The sequence below is a fragment of the Cavia porcellus genome, unplaced genomic scaffold, assembly GCF_034190915.1.
Source record: "Cavia porcellus strain 051 isolate PalLab524CR breed Dunkin Hartley unplaced genomic scaffold, mCavPor4.1 scaffold_7, whole genome shotgun sequence".
In the NCBI taxonomy this organism is placed as follows: domain Eukaryota; kingdom Metazoa; phylum Chordata; class Mammalia; order Rodentia; family Caviidae; genus Cavia; species Cavia porcellus.
In genome coordinates this window covers 35736397-35757052 of record NW_026947490.1, presented here as the reverse complement: position 1 = coordinate 35757052, position 20656 = coordinate 35736397, and the positions used below count along the sequence as shown (strand labels likewise).

The window sequence follows — 20656 nt, the reverse complement described above, 5'->3', positions numbered from 1 at the left end:
ACACGGCCTTTGGAACCTGCGATGCTTTCCTGCTTGCTGAGATATCCACAGTCCTCCAGACACATGGGGAGGCGAATGCAGGTGCCCCAGATCTGCCCAGTCCTTCATCTGCACCCAGACAGTGCAGGAGTCCCAAATAGGCTGGCCTCTGGGGATAGTGTGCACTCGCCTGCTTGCTGGAAACTTCACAGTTCTCCAAGCAGAGCCAGAATTGCCTCTTGCTATTTTTAAATTGAGTTGCCTATATCCTCAGGTATAATAGAATTGATCAAAACAGTACAGAATAAGACCAATAAAACCTACACTGGAGACCTTACAGGACTTCAAAAAAAGGATAATAGTCAAACCACAATGGGCATCATAGTATATCTTATTGCCTTCAAAGTGGTTGCCCATACCCTCACACTTGATACTATCAAACAAAATAGAATATAGAATAATCAGACAGAACAAGATGGGGAGAGCAATACTGGGGTTCAAATCAGGTTAATAGGAAAATAAAAAAGTTACTATAATATGTCCTGCTATTTTTTAATTTAGTTTTCCCTTAATTAAAAAAATGAGAGAAAATAGATTAATTTAAAAAACGGGGGGAAATTGAGATAAGAGAGGACATTGTCATGGAACAATGCAGGTCAGAATCGAACAATTTAAGCATCATTGTTTCACCACCAGGTAATCTAACATAATAGTAGTAATGTTAGTAGTAGTACATAATAGTAGTAATACAATTACTACGTAATAGTAGTTACTAATAGTAATTACTACATAATAGTAATTACTATATAATAGTAATTGCTACATAATAGTAGTAATAATAGTAGTCGCCATAGTGCCTCTTACCTTGAATTATTTGAGTGTAACTTCGTATGCTATAGCATCAAGCATATCAAGACAGTGTGAAGCATTTAAGAGAATGCAAGATTACAGGGTACTTAGAACCAGCTAATAGAAAATGAACAACGGTTTCTATATTATCTCTTTGCCTACAAAAAATTTTGTTTATAGTATCGCATATAGTGAAATATAGTACGATATAACATGTTAAAACCAGTGGAAAGAGATGTACCACAGCTTGATGGGACTTCAAAACAAGATCATATTAAATCAGCACTAGCTTTTATGTTGTTTTCTTCAAAATAGCTATTCATACTATCACAGATACTAAAATTGAACAATCCAGTTTAAAACCATTGCAATTAATGAGTGAAAACATTATATGGCTTCAAACCAATATTACTGGGAATCATGATTACCATATAATTTTATGTATGCTCATCATTTCTTACACTAGGGAAACTGTTCAGTATTTATACATGTGAGTTTGATTTATTTCACTTATGAGTATGGTCTCAAGCTATGTCCATTTATTTATAAATGTCTCAATGTGATCATTCGTTATAGCTGAGTAGTATTCCATTGTATAAAAATACCACAACTTTTTTATCCATTCTTCAGTTGATGGACATTTAGGTTGTTTCCAAGATCTGGCTATTACAAATTGTGCTGCTATGAATATGGGCGCACATATATCACTGTGATATGATGCTTTCAGTTCTTCTGGGAGTATGCCTCGAAGTGGTATACCTGGGTCAAATGGGGATTCCAGTTCCAGTTTTCTGAGAAATCTCCAGGCTGACCTCCACAATGGTTGCACTAGTCTACACTCCCACCAACAGTGCAGGAGAGTTCATTTTTCCCCACAGCCTCTCCAGCATTTGTTGTTGTTGGTTTTCTTCATCCTGGCCATTCTTTCAGGAGTGAGATGAAATCTCAATGTGGTTTTAATTTGCATTTCTCTAATGACTAGTGATGATGAACATTTTTCATATATTTATTTGTCATTTGTATTTCTTCATCTGAGAATTGTTTATTCATCTCAGATGCCCACTTTTGGATTGGGTCTTTGAATTTTGGGGGTCTGATTTTTAAAAATTATTTATATGTTTTAGACAGAAGTCCTTTGTTTTGAGGGGCAGTTCACTAAGATTTTTTCCCAGTGTGGGTTTTCTTTTCACTATGCTGGAGATTTCTTTTGATGTGCAGAATCTTTTTAATAAGAGGGGATCCCAGTTATTGACTCTGGAAAGTATTTCCCATGCGGTTTGAGTCCTGTTCATGAATTCTCTACCTACTCCTATGTCTTCAATGTTTTTACCCAATTTGTCTTTCAATAGATTTAGTGTTTCTGTTTTAATATTTAGATCTTTGATCCATTTAGATTTTATTTTAGTACATGGTGATAGGCATGGGTCTAGTTTTAGTTTTCAGCATATGGAAAGCCAGTTTTTCTAACACCATTTATTAAAGAGACTGTCGTTCTCACAGTGAATATGTTTGGCCCCTTTATCAAAGATAAGGCGGTTGAGTGTGTTTGTAGTTGTGGTTGTATCTTCTAATCTATTCCACTGATCCTTGGCTCTGTTTTGGTTCCAGTACAATGTTGATTTTAGTACGACTGCTTTGTAGTATAATTTCAAGTCTGGGGTTGTGATACTTCCTGCCTTGCCTTCGCTGCTTAGAACTCTCCTTGCTATTCTAGGTCTCTTCTTGCTCCAGATGAATTTTAGGAGTGATTTTTTGAGATCTACGAGGTATGTTGATGGTATTTTTATTGGGATTGCATTGAATCTGTATAAAAGTTTTGGGAGAATGGCCATTTTCACAATATTTATTCTTCCTATCCATGAGCAAGGGATGTTTTTCCATTTTCTGCGATCATCTTTAATTTCATTTTTCAGTGTATTATAATTTTACCTGTACAGGTCCTTCACTTTTTTCGTGAGAGTAATTCCTAGATACTTCATTTTTTTGGTTGCTAGTTTGAAGGATGTGGCTTCTCTAATGTCTCTCTCTGTGACTTTGTTGTTAGGGTATAGGAATGCTATTGATTTTATATCCAGCTACATTACTGAATCTATTTATTATATCTAGCAGTCGTTCAATGGAGTTTTGGGGATCTTCTATATAGAGTATCATGTCATCTGCCAGTAATGATAGCTTAACTTCTTCTTTTCCTATCTTTATGCCTTTTATTTCTCTCTTGTCTAATTGCTCTGGCCAGTATTGCCAGTACTATATTAAATAGCAGCGGTGATAAGGGACATCCTTGTCTTGTGCCTGATTTTAAAGTAAAGGCCTTCAATTTTTGGCCATTTAGTATGATACTGGCTGTTGGTTTGTCATAAATGGCCTTTATTATATTGAGGTAAAGACCATCTATTCCAATTTTCTGCAAGGTTCTTATCATAAATGGATGTTGGACCTTATCAAAAGCTTTTTCTGCATCTATAGAAATGATCATGTGATTCTTACTTTTGGCTTTATTGATATGGTGGATTACATTTATTGATTTACATATATTGAATCATCCCTGCATGCCTGAGATGAATCCCACTTGGTCATGGTGTATGGTCTTCTTGATAATTTGCTGCATCCTATTTGCCAATATTTTATTGAGGATTTTTTCATCTGTGTTCATTAGGGAGATTGGTCTGTAGTTCTCTTTTTCAGTTGGGTCCTTTTCAGGTTTTGGTACGAGAGTAATATTTGCTTCTAGGAGTGATTTAGGAAGGATTGCTTCCCTTTCAATTTCATTGAAGAGTTTGAGGAGTGTTGGAATTAAGTCTTCTTTGTATTTCTTGTAGAATTCTGCAGTGAATCTGTCTGGGCCTGGGCTCTCTTTTGTAGGTAAGGAATTAATTACGTTTTCAATTTCATTAATAGAAATTGGTTTATTCAGTAGTTTTACATCTTGATGACCTAACTTTGGTACTTGGTATGCTTCTAGGAATCTGTCCATTTCCTCTGTCTTATCAAACCTTTGGGAGTAGAGATTTTCAAAATAGATGTTAATGATTTTCTGTACTTCTATAGGGTCTGTAGTGATTTCTCCTCTTTCATTCCTTATTGCATGAATTTGAGCTTTTTCTTCCCTTTTTAAAATAAGGTTGGCTAGGGGCTTGTGAATTTTATTTATTCTTTCAAAGAACCAACTCTTTGATTCATTGATTTTTTGGATTTTTTTTAGTTTCTATTGCATTGATTTCTGCTGATTTTTATAATTTCTTCTCTTTTTTTGCTTTGGGTTTGACTTGCTCTTCTTTTTCTAGGTGTTTGAGTGAAACATCAGGTTATTTATTTGTATTCGTTCTGTTTTCCTAATGTGTGAACTCAGTGCAATAAATTTTCCTCTGAGGACAGCTTTCATTGCATCGCACAGATTCCTGTAAATTGTATTTGTGTTTTCATTTTCTTATAGGTATTGTTTAATTTCTTCTTTTATTTCCTCTGTGACCCACTGATTACTCAAGAGTGTGTTATTCAATTTCCATGTGTTTGTGGGAATTTTGCAGTATCTTTTATCATTACTTTCTAATTTCATAGCGCTATGGTTCGATAGCATGCAAGGGGTAATTTCAACCCTTTGCATTTATTTAGATATATTTTGTGATGTAATATATGGTGTAATTTAGAGAATGACCCATGCACTGCCCAGAAGAATGTGTATTCTGTTGTTTTGGGTGGAATAATATGCATATGTCTATTAAGTTCATTTGTTCACAGGTGCGATTCAGTTCTTTTATTTCTTTGCTGATTTTCTGTCTGATTGATCTGTCCATTGGTGTCACTGGTGTGTTAAGATCTCCTGTTAGAATTGTGTTACTGTTAACTTGCTTTTTCTTTTCTGTTAGTACTTGTTTTATACAACTAGGTGCTCTGGTATTTGGTGCATATATATTTAAGATAGTTATCTCTTCCTCTTAGAGTTTTCCCCTAACCAGTATGTAGAGACCTTCTTTATCCCTTCTGATCATTATTGGCTTGAAATTCACATTGTCTGAAAACAGAATAGCCACCCCAGATTTTTTTTTGGGTTCCTGTTGCATGAAGTATTGTTTTCCATCTTTTGACTTTCAGTCTGTGGGTGTCTTTTAGGGTTAGATGGGTTTCTTGTAGACAACATATGGTTGAATTTTGTTTCTTGATCCATTCTGCCAGTCTGTTTCTTTTAATTGGTGCATTGAGACCATTTACATTAATGGTTATAACTGTTACATATTGGTTTATTGTTGACATGTTATCTTTCTGCTGTTGTATCTTTATGTTTCGGTTCTGTTTAATTGTCTGCTTTGTTTAGTGGTTTTTTCCTAAATATATGTAGGCTGTCTTTCAGTATTCTTTGCAGGGTTGGCGTGGTGATCATTTGTTTCAGGTGTTCTTTGTCATGGAAGTATCTCATTTCTCCATTGATTTGGAAGGACAGTTTTTCAGGGTACATCAGTCTAGGTTGGAAATCATTTTCCTTTAGGTTCTGAAATACTTCTCCATGCTCTTCTTGATTTTATTGTTTGTGTTGAGAAGTTTGCTGTGATTCTGATAGGTTTTCCTTTATAGGTGATCTGTCTTTTCTCTCTAATGGCTTTTTTTTTTTAACTTTTTATCGGTACCGGGGATCGAACTCACGACTGCCTGCTTGCAAGGCAGGTGCTTATGCCACTGAGCTAAATCCCCAGCCCTCTAACAGCTTTTAATATTCTATTCTTTTATTCGATTTCTGGGATGACCATTATTAGGTGTCTGAATGTATTTTTATTTTGGTTATGGCTATTTGGAGTTCTATATGTTTCACTAATCTTGATATCAGTTTCCAATCTCATGTTTGGGAAATTTTCAGCTATTACCTCTCTAAATATCCTCTTGACATCCTTTATGTTGTCCCCTTCTTTTCATTTATCCCTATCAACCTTATGTTGTTCTTCTTTGCATCATCTTGCAGGTGTTAAATTGTTATTTCCTGATTTCTTGTTATTTTTAAAAGATCTTTCCTTTCCTGTTCACTGGCTGCAATCTTGTCTTCGAGGTCTGAAATTCTATCTTCACATTCATTGAGGTGGTTTTTAGAACTTTCAATGGCGTTTTTGATTCCTGTATATCTCTTTGCATCTGCTTTGTATGTTCTGTTTGTTTCTTATATTGTTCATCCAGGGATTCTGTCTTTTTGTTTAGTTCCTACAATTTTTAAACTGTGTCTTCTTTAAATATGTTCAGCATCTCCTTCATTTCTTTTATTATTTCTTGTTTTACCTGAGAGATTATTTCTAGTTTGAGTTCCTTTAAGGCTTTCCAGAGTTGCTTCTTTATTTCAGTTACTATTATTTCAGGTATGTGGCATACATTTTCTTCTATGCACATGGCTCCTAGGCTTTCTTGGGATGGGGTGAATGTTTGAGTTTGTATTTTGGTCTTTTGTTTTGTCATTTTCCTATATTTTTGAGCTTCAAGTGTTATTCCCAGTGAGGGAGAGAGGTCAGCCAGGCTGGGATGGAATTCCCTCGAGAACCATGCTTTGTCCATGGAGGTTGGGGCTGTGCAGCTGTGGGCATCTCTGGAGCCACCCCAGGGAGCTGGTGCAGATCCAGGGCAGCACAGCTGGGTCCCTGGGTGAGCTCAGGGACTGGGAAACCACAGGCTTTGAGCTGCAGTTGCAGCTTCTGTCCCCTGGTTATGGAGAGCTCCCACACAGTGGTGCAGAGCCTCAGTTTACCTGGTGAAGCACGGGATGTCCTGCTTCTCTCCTCCATCATCAGCAGCCACGGCCTGAATTTTGAAATAATTTAAATGATTCTTGGAGAGAAGTGACTTTGCCAAAGTTCCTGCAGCTGAGATGAAATAAAACAAATTCTAAGGCTAAATATTCCCAGAATGGTGCTCTCCATAGCACGGGGAGCTGCTGGAGCTGCTCAGCTCTGCATCCTGAGACAAAACCAGCTGGACTACTCTGAGCCCCATTCTGGTGAAACCTCTACAGCCTGCCACACTGCATGCCTGCATGGAGAGTGAGGATTTGGGCTAAAATCTGAAATAGAAGGGCAGGAAAATTGACAGAGAGCTGGTTAGCGGCACCTCCCAGTCCCTGTCCCTGTTGTTCAGAGCACTTACACTCAATCTGCGGCATGTTTTGGTGAATTTTTCTAGATAATGTCCTCTTCCTGCTTTACTCTCCCTGCACACACTTCAAGGTCTCTTTACCCCATTCTCTCCCCACCCGATTTTGAGTTCCTGTCTCTAGCCGGGCTGCATCTCCATGGGGGTTGTATGCTACCTTGACTGGACCCCTGGGTTGCCCAGATTGTCACTTTAACACGGCGTGTGCCTGTGAGATACAGGAAATGACCACTGGAGTTGGGAGACCAAGATGCACACAGTGTCCTCCCAGCTAAGAATTTCCCAGTGGACTCAGAGGGAACCCCCCACTCCTGACCAACCCCAAGAAGATACCAGACTTTCCTGGCCTTTGGGTCCTCACTGAAATGTTGGCTTTTCTCGGCTGTCAAGCCCTCTAGCTGTTGGAATATTCATCAGCTCTCATGCTCCCACAGCTGGACTCAGTCTGGACCTGCACCTGAGGCCTCCTGACCCCCAAGATCTGCTCCATCCCCAGACAGATGTGGCCTCCAAGTGCCAGCTGAGGGTTCGGGGGAGGTTTGGGGGAAGAATGACAGTAATTTGGGGAAAGGACTTGGCCACACAAGACCACTGACAGCACTGTGAGATCAGCCATGCGGGAATCTGCTCTCCCTCCAGGTTCTCTTGATGTGTGCATGAAACATTACCAATCAAGCGAACAGAAGAAGGAAATACACCTGGCTCAGTGGAAACCTTGAGACAAACCTGAGCTCTCGCCTGGTCCTCAAGCCCCAGGGTCTCTACAGCCCACGTCTGACCCGACTCCTCACCTGCGCTGTGACATCTGTCCCTGAGGGATGTGTCCTCACATAGGTTGTCATCAGGGTGTCCCTGGGACCTGAAAGCTTTCCTAGGTCTGCAGAGTAGGAGTCCTTGTGGCCTCTTGATCCATGAAGTCACATGTGACCCATGTCCTTGAGTGGGGTTGTGGCTCCCGCGGCTTCAGGGGCTCACAGTCTGGAGGGGCGCCTGGTGGAGGAGGGACTCGGGGTGATGTGTGCAGCAGCGGTAAACTAGGCAACCAGAGACTTGGGGACCTCAACCATGTGGTCAGGCAGTGTGTGAGTACACAAGACATTCTGAGATCTCAGAAATTATAGAAGTCTGCTTGGTGAGAGGAGGCTTTGGAAAGGAGGATTCAGGTGGATGGAACAGGACGGGATAAGTGTGAGCCGCTTGTCAGTATTCTAAATTGCAAGGTACTTGATATGGTGGCAGCTTCCAATGGGACTAGAAAGTCCCTCTGGTTGGGTTGTAGAGGTCAGCAGGACTCAACGGCAAAGAACTTTGGGCTGGGCAAGGGGTTTGGCTCTCTCTGGTGGGCAGTGAGGCTCACAGAGCAGTGTGGGAAGAGAAAGCCCTGCTGAGATCCCTGCAGGGACTGTGTGAGGGAGAGGAAGAGGGAGAGAGAGGACCCCAGGCAAGAAGAGCTCTCTGTCCAGCCCAGCAGTGCAGTGGAGCACACGAAGATCAGGGGATGGCAGGTTCATTCCAGAAGGTGGTGCAGGCATGGATTTTATCCGAATCTCTACCCTCCTCCCTCTCTTCCTCCCTCCTACTTGTCTCTTTCCACATCATGTGATTGATTGTCTGAGTGTGGTACTGGGGATTGAACCCAGGGCTGCACACAAAGAGCTCCAGCTCTGGAGCTCTGTTGTTAAAACATTTGCTGCACACGGAGTCTGCACTCATGGCAGTGGGTGGGTGCGTGTACTTACCATGCCTTGGTTCTCCATATTCCCCTCTCCCTCCCCGCCTGCCCTCGTCTCTCTGTCTCTAATCGCCTGTCCCCGTTTTCACGGTTATTGTCGTTTCTACTTCATGCTTCTGACGCACAGGGGTCCGGTGTGAGCACCTGACACTTCTGAGATCTCTTCTCCCCCCCCCCATCCTTGGACCCTGGACCCCTCTCCATTTGCAAAAGTTCGAACCCTGTTTCCTTCTATCCATATTTTATTTTTGCTCCAACCTTTTAAATCTTTTTTTACATTTTGAGACAGAGTCTCTTTAAGTTGCCCTGGCTGGATACAGGCTCCTGGGCCCCTGCCTCAGGCACCCCCTCCCAAATCCCTGGAATTTACCTCCTGGCTTCCTGTCTTCTCTCCTTTATTAAATTATTTATTTATGTATGTATTTTTAAGTTTCTCATTAAAAGAATTCATCAGATGTTAAATTTCTCTGGATAATCTCATGTAACACTATGAGTTCTGGATCCAGCAACTGTTTTACAAGTGAGGTGTTTTCATTGTTCTTTGGGGCTGAGTACTATTCCACGGTGCACACATACAGGTCACATTTTCTTTATCTGTTCCTCTGCTGATGGGCATGTAGACTGTTTCCACAGCTCCACTGCTGTGCACAGCAGGGCTGTAATTCGACGTGTGTGTGTGTCACTGCATTGTGCAGTCCTGCAGTCTCTGGGGAACGTGTGTGGAGGGTGGCTGGGCCTGGTAGTGTCCACTCCAGGGAGACTTAGCTCTTAGGGTTCCTCTGCTGTGCTCCCCACCCCGTGGGTCTGGGGCTGAGAAGACGCCAGGTGGCTCAACGCTTTGCTAGCTCAGCATACACACAGCCGTGGGCCTGGGGGGTGCTGTACCTCTGGGTCGTGGTGGCATCTCTCTTCTGTGTGGACACCCAGTGGTCCAGCTCGGTGTAGGTCAGCTCCAGGGCCTCCTCAGCCCGCGGGTCCTGGCAGGAGGGGATGGTGAGCAAGGGGGCATGGGCCGTGGGGAGGGGCAAGGAAGAGGGGACCCCACCGGCCACTCACTGCCTCGTCAGCCTTAGGTCCGCGCTTCTGCGTGGATGCACCTGTGGGAAATGGAGGTCGGAGGTCGGGGACATGGAGGGGGGAGGCTGTACCCACCTCTCTTGGCACTGGCGCGCAGGGTTCCACCCACCTGCGTCTGGGGAGCCCATGCAGCCCTGCCCACCCGCATCCGAGCTCCCACGCCGCTTCCTGGCCGAGCGCCAACGCTGCGCGAGGATGACGAGGACCAAGATGAGTGTGAGCAGGACGAGGGGTGCCCACAGCGCGGTCAGGATCCACGGGCGTCTGCGGGCGTCTGCAGGGAGACCGAACATGGGAAGCGGCCGCATCTCCCTGCCTGCTCTCGGTCCAGAGCACAGGCCCATTTGGCTCAGATCTCATTGGGGTGGGGAGAGTCCCCAGGGCCTGGTCTCAGCCAGACCCCGCCCCACATTTGGGCTTCAGTGGCAGCTGAGGCTGCGGAGCAGAGCGGGACCTAAGTTGCAAGCTGCTCTGGGTTATTGGGACCTGGGCGCTTAATGCAGGATCGGAGAGGAAGGAGACAGCGCTGGGCCTGGGCTCCAAGCAGAGGGAAGAGGGCGCTGACACTCACCAGGGTTGAGGCTCCGGTCAGTGGGAGGAGGCATCAGGCTGCTGCTGGGCGCGGATCCTAGGGGGACAACAGCGGGCGGGGCTAAAGCTGCCGGCCTCGGCCTCCACCAGGAGGGCCAGACGCTCGCACCGTGTCCACACGAGGGTCACTGCGGTGCCCAGCGCACTGCCAGGTTCGTCCTGGCTTCCAGCCCGCCCTAACTCCTCATTCCTGCCACCTTCCCGAGCTGCTCTTTCCTGTCCTCAGAAGCCAGGCCCATTAGAGTGACGGCAGGACACTGCGGCCTCCTCTTCCTCCTCATTCCCCGGATCTGCCGCCTGTGCTACTTGTTTTTCTCCAAAGTCCGAATGATCACGGGAGGTGAATGATGTGAGTCAACTCGGCACATCAAGGCAGGCAGGAAGGGCCACTAGAGGCCCTCAAGAAGGAGGACGCCAGCTCGGCTGTGGAAAGCACACGCATGATGGGATGGGCTTCTTCAGAGCAGGGGGAATATTTTCATGGAGGTTAACGGAAATGCGTGTTTTGCCGTATTTTTAAAACTACCTCATTGTGCAGCCCTTTGAGGCTGGTCAGCAGTCAGCACCGGCTTTGTCATCCAAAGCTGAGACTTGGGGTCCCGGGCCACCCTCCCTGAGACTGTGGGTGTGGAGGTCTCTGTGGGCGGGCGGGAGGTGAGGGGCTCAGGGAGGCGCTGTGGGCGCGGGGTGGGGTGGGACTACTGTGGCCGCTGCTCTGCCCACCCAGTGCAGCCTCCCCTCCTCCTGGGTCCTCCTGACCTCCTCTGTCAGCCGCCCGGCTCTGTGGATCTCCGTGGGGGCTTCTGGGCGGAATGAGGCGGCTCTGCAGGCGTCCTGCCCGCCTTTCCACGAGGGGTTCCCCTCTCACGCTCAGCCCCTCATTGCCCTTGCTCCGTGCTTGTTCCCCCGTCCAGCAGGATGCTCCGCTGACACAGCCGTGGGACTGAGTTAAACCCACGGGAAGTGGACGGATGTGTGTCCTCACCTGTGACCGAGAGGTGGACGGGGTCACTCGGGGCTGTCCACACATGCCGGGAACCACTGAAAGAGCCATAGCAGCGGTAGGTGGCGCTGTGGGCCCCGGGACCCAGCAGGAAGTCAGCCTGGAACATGAGCTCTCCTCTCTGGGCTGCAGCCTGGTGCCTGAGGGGCCATCCCTGCCTCTCCCTGGACAGGTGGAACATATCAAAGGGGTGCTCGGAGCTGCAGGACAAGGTCACGTTTCCATCCGGTCTTGCCCCCGGGTCCAGCTGGACTGAGAGGAAAGGTTTCTTGTGCAGACCTGGGGGAGGCGAGGCAGCTGAGGTGAGGAGGCTGCTTGTCACCGCGACCTTCCCCGTGACTGGGGGTTTGCTGTCCCCACTCCTGGGACTTTACGTTCACTGTGCCTTCCTCTGGCTCTTTCTTCTTCCTCCTGTCTTTCTTCAGGCCTGCTTTCTTAATTGCACTCTCACTGCCTCTGTGTGTGTGTGTGTGTGTGTGTGTGTGTTTACATCTCTGCTGTTCAGTGGCTCTTCCTCTCTGCGGGTTCTCTGGGTTTTGTCCTTCTGTCGCATCTGAGCTTGGAGTCCATCGTGAGGACTCGAAGAGCACCCAGGACAAGGAATCTTGCTTTGCTCCCTGTGTGGAAACGCGTTAGTCTGGGAGGCTCACGGCTCAGCCACGTGGCAGGAAGAAGTGTCACGTGAACGCAGGACCCACGAAGCAGGATGCAGGAGGTGGGGATGCAGTGCGAACCCTTCACGGGACTCAGCCCAAAGGGGCCCTGAAATCCAGGTCACACGCGTGTGTGTCTGGTTCTCTTGGTCAGAAAACTAAGTGCAACAAGGTGGAAACCAGCTACTCGCTGGCCCAGAAGAGGTCACAGTGGGAAGTCGTCCTCTGCGTGTTTCTATCTGCCTGTGCGTCTCTCTCCACTCTTTATTTGCATCCCATGTCTGTGCCTGATGTTCTGACCCGTGCACTATATTTGTGTCAGTTGGTAAAACTCTCACCAAGGCTGTCTGTCTCCCAAAAGACCCCACTGTCTTCCCCCTTGTAGTCCCTAGGGCTCCAATCCTGCACCATCAGCTTTGTTGATGGAGAGGTTGTAGGAAGGGTGAGGACACTCTTACCTGTGACCACCAGGTCCAGGGGGTCACTGGGAGCTGACCACTCATAAGGGGAGTCACTGAGAGACCCATAGCATCTATAGGTCCCTGCGTAGGTGGCTGTCACAGGGTCTATGGAGAAGTTGGCCTGAGAGGTCTCATCCTGAGGATCCCCTGTAAGATTCCAGGGGTCCTGGGCTACCCCGTCTCTGTGCAGAACCAGAATGAAGATCTCAAATCTGACCTGTGACACACACTGCAGGGTCACCTTCTCCCCTGATTTCACCAGGGGACCTGGCTGGGCCAGGAGGAAGGGTTTTCTGTAGATGCCTAGAAACACAGAGATGGTGAGTTCAGTCCCCTCTTGGTCCCATGCCTGAGTACTGGACTGAGCGAGGGCATCCCCTCCCCAGCTCTCCCTGTTCTTTCCACTCTGTCTCCACATTTGTTTCTGTGTCTCTGTCACCCCTGCCTGTGTCTGCCCACATTCCCTTGTGCCTTTCTCAGTTCCTGTTTCTAGAAACAGATTCCATGCTCTGGGTCACCCTTGGTATCTGCTGCTCGAGCCTGGGCCACTGAGGCTACATCTCCAGCATCTGTCACCAGCACAGGCCATGCTTTTGTGGACAGAGTGGAATCCCTGGCAGGACACAGGGCAGGTGACATGGTCTCCCTAGCATCACCAACTTTGGTCCTGAAAAGGTCCACTGCCATGTCTGTGCCTTCTCCACACTCTAGCCTCCATGGGGCATCCCTAAGGCTGGACCACGGAGCTCCCCCATTCCCAGCCTGGTGGTAGCTGTGGCATCCAGCCCTTCCTGACTTCTGGGTCTAGTTGGCCTCTCAAGTTAGCATCCTAATTTGGACTTGTTTGGGAACCTGGGTGAGTTTGTTGCTTAGAATAGCACAAATGTGCTCCCTAACGGCTCTGTAGTCAGAAGCCTGGGGACAGGATGGGGGGCTGCACTGGCCTGGTTGGCTCCTTGCTCCTGGGAACAAGGGGAGAATCCACTTCCTTTGCTCTGCAGCTTCCAGAGGCTCCTGTATCCTTGGCTCACAGCCCCTGCGTCCCCTGCAGAGCTGCCACGGCTGGTGGGGTCTCTCAGGCTCCACTGCCCAGGCCCTCTCTCTCCAACCTCATCCTCTCTCCTGTGGGTCCTTGTGGTCACCCGAGCCCAACTAGATAAGTCAGGAAGTCTCCCACTGCAAGGGCAGCTCAGCAACTTCCTGAATTCCTCCTCCCCTTAACTGCTGCTGTTGCATGATACAAATGCACACAACTGCAGGGTTAGAAGTGGACGTCTTTTTGGAGCCATTGCTCTTCCTAGCACAGAACCCAGTTCCCTGTCCCGAATCCTCCTTTCCTAAACACCTGAGATTGTCCTGATCACTCTCCGTGGGCCCTGAAAGACACTTGCTCTGGAAAACTCTGGGACCAAGAAGGCGGGGCAAGGCACTGCATTCAGGACAGGAGCTGTCTGACCTGTAATTGTGAGGCCCAGAGGGTCGCTGGGTGCTGAGAATCTGTGAGGAGAATGGAGAAAAGAGGAACATCTGTAGGACCCTGCGTGTGCTGGTGTCACAGGCCCCAAGAGGACGTACTTCTGGAATTTCCTGTCCTCAATCTCTGGGACATGAGACCCATCTTCCTTGTAGAGTTGGAATGTGTCAAACTCTTGAGAAGAGTCACATTTGAGAACCACGTGCTCTCCTTGAGGAATGATGGAGCTGGGCTGGGCGGATAGGGTGGGCTTGTCAGGATCTCCTAGGGAAAAGGGGCACAGGCTCAGAGAGGCAGACATGAGGGGCCCCCATCTCCATGCTGTGCCTCCTCATCTCTTGCTGTCTGAGGCTCCTTTCTGTATCAGTGGTGCTGAAGCTGCAGGGAGACCCCTGCCATGCAGACACAGCCTGTCTTCCTGCAGCCAAACACGGAGCCTGAGGATTTTAAACAAGTACAGAATAATGCGCACTTAGTAGGTTTGGTTCTGCAGAGTCAGTTATCCACAACAGGCCAGCAGAGATGCGGCAGAAGGCAAGGCCCATGGGAATGAGGTGACGCCAGCCAGGGAGAGACCCCAGCGAGAGTGTGGAGCTGGAGTGCTTTGCTGTCAGGATTGCTCACCCAGAGACCTAGCTGCGCACATGCACGCGTGCACTGCTGTGAATGTCTCACGCCTCAGGCCCACAGCATGGAGCATCGCTGTGGAGAATGAGCCAGGTGAGTCTTCTGGTCACAAGCCCTGCTTCAGGCCTCTGCAGTGCTGCGTGTGCAGAGACATCCTGGCTCTGTAGTCTCTGCTTCAGGACAGGTGAGCTGGGACCATTTGTACGTGGAAACATGGGGGAGGAATATCAGGGTCAGACCATGTAATGTTGATTGGAGACTAAAGATGAGTGTGGGGCTCACAGTGGCCTGTGCAAGAATCTTGGGAATTCATCTCTACTCAGAGATGCAGGTGCTGCTCCAGGGAACACAACAGCCCAACATTGCAAGGAACCCCATGCAGACTCAAGATACTAGCACCACTCAGCCAAGCACAACCTGTAGTCTTGGCCCAGCCAGGGACAAGCACAAACCCCAGTCCGCTGCTGCACCTGACGGTGAGTGCAGCACACAACCTCGCTGGATGTGCAGCAAGATGGTGGACCTCAGATCAGGAGCAGCGGGTCTGGCAAGGAAATGTGACACCAGGTCCTTCTAGAATCCAAGGCCAGAATGAGCAGGTCCATCACCCAGGGACCAGCTGCAGGAGCCAGAAGAGGAGCTCGTGTCCTCAAACGTGCAAGTGTCAATGTGAGCTCATGGAGATTATGGAAAATGAAATTTAACAAACAAGATTAGTAAGCCTCCAGTGTTAGATCCAGAAGAAAAATAAGTCTGTGAACTGACTGAAAATTCAAAATAATATCCTTAAAGAAGGTCATGGAACCAGAAGAAAACATGATAGAAGATTAAATTTGATAATCAATTCTTAAGCAATATGGGAAATTTGTCAAGGAAATAGAAACAATAAAAGAAACTATACAGATGAGGTCCAAAATAACTGATTTGCAGAAAATTAGTAGAAGGCTTCAGAAGCTTTACTAAGATTTGATCAAACAGGAGAACCACTGAGCTCAATTATCAGAGGAGGAAGAAGTAACGAGAAGGTAACAAGAAATTACAAGATTTATGGACTAGCAGGAAGACAGTGAATGTTGTCTTCAGAATTCAAGAGGAGTTACAGAAAAGAAAGCAGTAGAAAGCTCATTTGAAGAAATCGTCTCACAATATTTTCCAAGTGTATAGAAAAATGTAAAGACACAGGTAGAGAACAGTCAAAGAGCAATAAATTTCATCCAAACAAGAGTACCAAATCATCAAAAGGTTAGAGACAAAGAAGACCATGAGCACAGTCAGAGAAGCCCAATAGCATGGGCTCAGCATGAATCACACCCCGCACCTCTGCAGAAATGTTAGAAGCCAGGAAGGAGCAGGACAATGTGTTTAGGCTGCTCAGAGGAGAAGCTGCCTGCAGGAACAGTGCACTCCACAAGTGTCCTTCAGAAATGAAAGGAAAATAAAAACTTTCTTAGAAAATCAGGTGAGCTGTCTAGGCAGAGTGTGGAGTCCTTCAAGTTGAAAGACAAGGATGTTACTGCTATGGCCCTTTCCCTAGAGGACACCGTGGGTGTCACGGGGGAGTGTTAGAGCTGATAAAGAAACTCAGTGAACTGGTGAGTCAACATCAAAGAAATAGAAACAGGGTGTTCCTTTTCTCTGCATCAGAGATGCACTAAGAAAATTTCACCAAGAAAGCCTTTCCATTTACTGCACTTTGAAAAAGGAAGACACTCAGGAAGAAACCTCACCATGGAAGGGCAACACCTGTGCAGTGAGAAGCCCCGAACATTGAAGAAAAAACTGACTACAGTGCTGGAGGATGGAGAGACCGCTCTGATTATAGATTGGCAAAATTAATGTTGTTAAAATGGCCACGCTGCTAACAGCAGCCTATAGATTCAATGCAACCCCATCAAACCACCAAGGATACTCTTCATTGGAGCTGAAATTACCCTAAAACTCATACAGAAACGAATGGACCCAGAATAGCCAGAGCAGTGTCACACCAAAAGGATAAAGTGGGAAACATCACAGCGGCTGATCTCAAATGCAGTACAAATAGTTGGTAACATAAACAGCGTGGTGCTGGCACTGGCACAAATACAGGCACATGGACCCATGGAGACACAGAACAAAAGCTATGCACCTGCAACCATCAGATTCTTGACAAACTAGTCCAAAAGTATGCACTGGAGAACAGATAGTCTCTTCAGCAAATGCAGCTGGAAAAACTGATGTCCATGTGTGGGAGATGGAAAGTAGATCTGTATCATTTACCCTTATACACATCAGCTCCCAAGAGTTAAGTAGCTAGGTATGGGATCTGAGCCCTAACGGGGCTGGAAGAAAATGGGAAATGTTTGAAATCATGGGCACAGGCAAAGACTCCTGAGTAAGATATCAATGGCACAGGAAATAATAGCAAGAATTGCCAAATAGAATTTCATTGACTGAAAAGCTACCACACAACAAAGTAAAGAATTGGCAGAGTGCAGAGACAGCCTGCACGGTGGAAGAAAGTATCTGCCAGCTACTCCGTGGACAGAGGGTTTGTATCCAGATAGCACAAAGATTTAAACACTTAGCAACAACAATGAAACCCAACAAAAAATAGCAAATGAACTGAGTAGACATGTCTCAGAAGTGCAAATAGCCAATAAATACATAAAAAGGGTTCAACATCTAAGCTGCCTTGGCAGTGAAACTCAGAACTACACTGAAGTGGAAGGAGAAAGAAAATGTAATACACGTAATACATTCATCCCCAGGAGAATGAAATCATGTCCATGGCAGGAAAATTGATGGGACAGGAGATTGTTATGGTGAATGAAATCAGCCAGTGGTAAAGTCAGACAGCACAGGTTCTCTCTTGTATGAGGAATATAGAAGGAAGTTTTCTAGGGCCCCACTGCCCCAACCATGGGTGAGCCACACGCAGGTGTTTCTGGCGTCAGTTTCCAGTCGCGGCCTTGTGCCGCCTGCCCTCCCATCACAGGGGCGCCTTCTGTTTGGGGACACACTCACCCATCAGGGCCCAGACACTCTGGAACAAGAAGAATCCTGTAGAGACAGATTCCTGATGGAGGGTGCGATCCTTGCAGAGCCCACTCTCTGCCCCTCCTTCCCTCTGTGGCCTGTGACCTCTGCAGTAGACCCTGCTTGGGGGAAGGCCAACCCGGCACCAGCACCCACCACCCCTGCAGACAGGGCTCTCTGCGGGCAGTCCCAAGCCAGTAGGCCCAGCCTGGGCTCCAGGGCCTGAGTTCCCAGGGGGTCTCACCAGGACACAGCAGGCTGAGGACGGCAGGTGACATCCTACTGCTCCTGCCCACAGGAGGCAGTGACCCAGGAGCTGCACAGGATGCCGGGAGGGGCCAGTGGCTCTGGTTCACAGGGTGACCGCAAGAGAGAAGCGGACGTGAGGGGCTCTTCCTGCTTTGCAGGTGTGCATGGCTTCTTAGATGTGATTCAGATGACAACTGTGTCTTCACACAGTGGTTACTGCAGCTGATCACTGGTGCGTCTCAGCCCTAATCCTTCCCATACAGAGTGATTGAATGTGTGTGTGTGTGTGTGTGTGTGTGTGTGTGTGTGTGTGTGTGTGATTGCATTAAAAGGTTTTGATTCATTTTGCTATTTTTTTAAATCTTAGGTTTGGCTCTTCCTCACATGTGGCCTGCAACACATCAAATAGACATTATTGGCTACTATGACTCTATGGACCTCTTCTCTGTGTTCTAGACCGGGGTGTGCTTTTATTTTTGCTCTTTTTCTCCTTTCTTCTTTTGTTCACCCAAGTTTACTCTGCAGAGCCACTTTCTTCCTCATCTCTTCACCTCTCACTTTTCAAATAAACTTTTTAAACCATTAAAATATAGATGCTACTAATATACAATATTCTTTATCATTGTGCAAATCAAAATAATTTTCCTTGACAGTAATTGTAGTATTGAGCCTAGGACAGTTTAATTATTAACATTACCATTCAACTGGTTATATATAACTGTTAGAATAATAAAATTTGTCTACTAGCAAAAGAATAGGTATGTAAATTCTGGGTCTTACAGATTCATGTGAAGTTTGTTTCTTGGTACAAGAATCCAAACATTATTCTCCTCCTCTCTCTCTGTCTTTGTCTTTCTCAATCATTCTTCCTTTCTGTCTCTGTCTGTCTGCCTGTCTCTGGGCTTTTGAGACAGGGTCTTGCTCTACAGTCTATGCTGACCTTCAAGTTGTAACAGTCCTCTTGCTTCACCTACTGAGGACTGGATCACAGGTGTGCAACACTGCACTCTGCTTCTCCCTCCTTCTCTTGGCACTCTCTTTCTCTACTCTCTCCCTTCTCTTTATCAGTTTAAATCATAAATTAATATGTAAATATCCTTAATGTAATGCTATAAGAAATCAACTTGCTAAGAACCAATTATGAGTGCCAGGAAAAATCCATGTAACATCAAGGAGAAATAAGAAAACCAAACAAGACCTCATAGATCTAGAGAAATTACTCCTAAAATTCATCTGGAACCAGAAGAGATCTAGAATAGCAAAGACAGTTCTAAGCAGCAAAGGCAAGGCAGGAGGCATCACAATCCCTGACTTCAAGTTATACTACATAGCAACAGTAGTAAAATCAACATGGTGCTGGAATCAGAACAGAGCTGAAGATCAATAGAATAGATTAGAAGATACAACCACAACTACAGACACACTCAACCACTTTATCTTTGATAAAGGGGCCAAATAGGTTCACTGGAAGAACGACAGTCTCTTTAATAAATGGTGTTGGAAAAACTGGCTCTCCATATGCTGAAAACTAAAACTAGACCCATGCCTATCACCATGTACTAAATTAAAATCTAAATGGATCAGAGATTTGAATATTAAAACAGAAACACTAAATCTATTGGAAGACAAATTGGGTAAAAATCTTGAAGACATAGGGGTAGGTAGAGAATTTATGAACAGGACTCAAACCTCACGGGAAATACTTCCCAGAATAAATAACTGTGATCCCCTCTTATTAAAAAATTTCTGCTATCAAAAGAAATCTCCAGCATCGTGAAAAGAAAACCTGCAAGCTGGGAAAAAAATCTTAGTGAACTGTCCCTCAGACAAAGGACTTCTGTCTAAAACATATAAAGAATTAAAAAAAATTAAACCCCCAAAATTCAAACATCCAATTCAAATGTGGGCATCTGAGATGAATACACAATTCTCAGATGAATACAAATGGCAAATAAATACATTAAAAAATATTCATCATCATTACTCATTAGAGAAATGCAAATTAAAACCACACTGAGATTCCATCTCACTCCTGAAAGAATGGCCAGGATCAAGAAAACCGCCAACAACAAATGCTGGAGAGGCTGTGGGGAAAGGAACTCTCTTGCACTGTTGGTGGGAGTGTAGACTGGTGCAACCATTGTAGAGGTCAGTTCGGAGATTTCTCAAAAAGCTGGGATTGGAAGTCCTATTTTTTCTAGCTATTCCACTTCTAGACATATTCCCAGAAGAACTGAAAACATAATACACAGTGATATATGTGCACTCATGTTTATAGCAGCACAATTTGTAATCGCCAGATCTTGGAAACAGCCCAAGTGTCCATCAACTGAGGAATGGACAAAAAAGTTGTGGTATTTTTATACAATGCAGTACTACTCGCTATAAAGAAGGATCACATTGAGATATTTATAAATAAGTGGGTGCAGCTTGAGCCTATACTCATAAGTGAAATATATCAAACTCACATATATAAATACTGAATAATTTCCCTAGTGTAAGAAATGGTATGAATAACATAAAAGTTTGTGGTAATCATCATTCCCCATTATGTTGTTTTGAAGTTTTATTATGTTTTCATTCATTAATTGGAATGGTTTTATTTTGGGCTGTTTGATTTTGTTGTCTGTGATGGTATGAACAGTTATTTTGAAGAAAACAAGATGTTATAATAGCTAGTACTGATTTAATATCCTCTTGTTTTGAAGCCTCATCAAGCTTTTGTTCTTCTGTCTCCATTGGTTTTATCATGTTGTATCTTACTGGATTTTATTATATGTGATAGTATAAACAAAATATTTTATAGTTAAGGAGATAATATAGAAA

General features: G+C 45.6%; 1 protein-coding gene across 1 annotated transcript in view; it reads right to left on the bottom strand.

Moving 5' to 3' along the window:
- Positions 1-18505, bottom strand: part of LOC100716343 (killer cell immunoglobulin-like receptor 3DL3) — a 36997-nt gene extending 18492 nt beyond the window's left edge. The window contains exons 1-9 of the mRNA XM_023563143.2: positions 17826-18505; positions 17570-17605; positions 13922-14203; positions 12463-12768; positions 11334-11630; positions 10329-10385; positions 9867-10031; positions 9737-9777; positions 9536-9657 (exon numbers count right to left, since the gene is read on the bottom strand). Coding sequence (XP_023418911.2) covers positions 9536-9657; positions 9737-9777; positions 9867-10031; positions 10329-10385; positions 11334-11630; positions 12463-12768; positions 13922-14203; positions 17570-17605; positions 17826-17859 — 1340 coding nt within the window. The 5' untranslated portion in view covers positions 17860-18505. The remainder of the gene's footprint in view (positions 1-9535; positions 9658-9736; positions 9778-9866; positions 10032-10328; positions 10386-11333; positions 11631-12462; positions 12769-13921; positions 14204-17569; positions 17606-17825) is intronic.
- Between the last annotated feature and the right edge of the window lie 2151 nt (positions 18506-20656).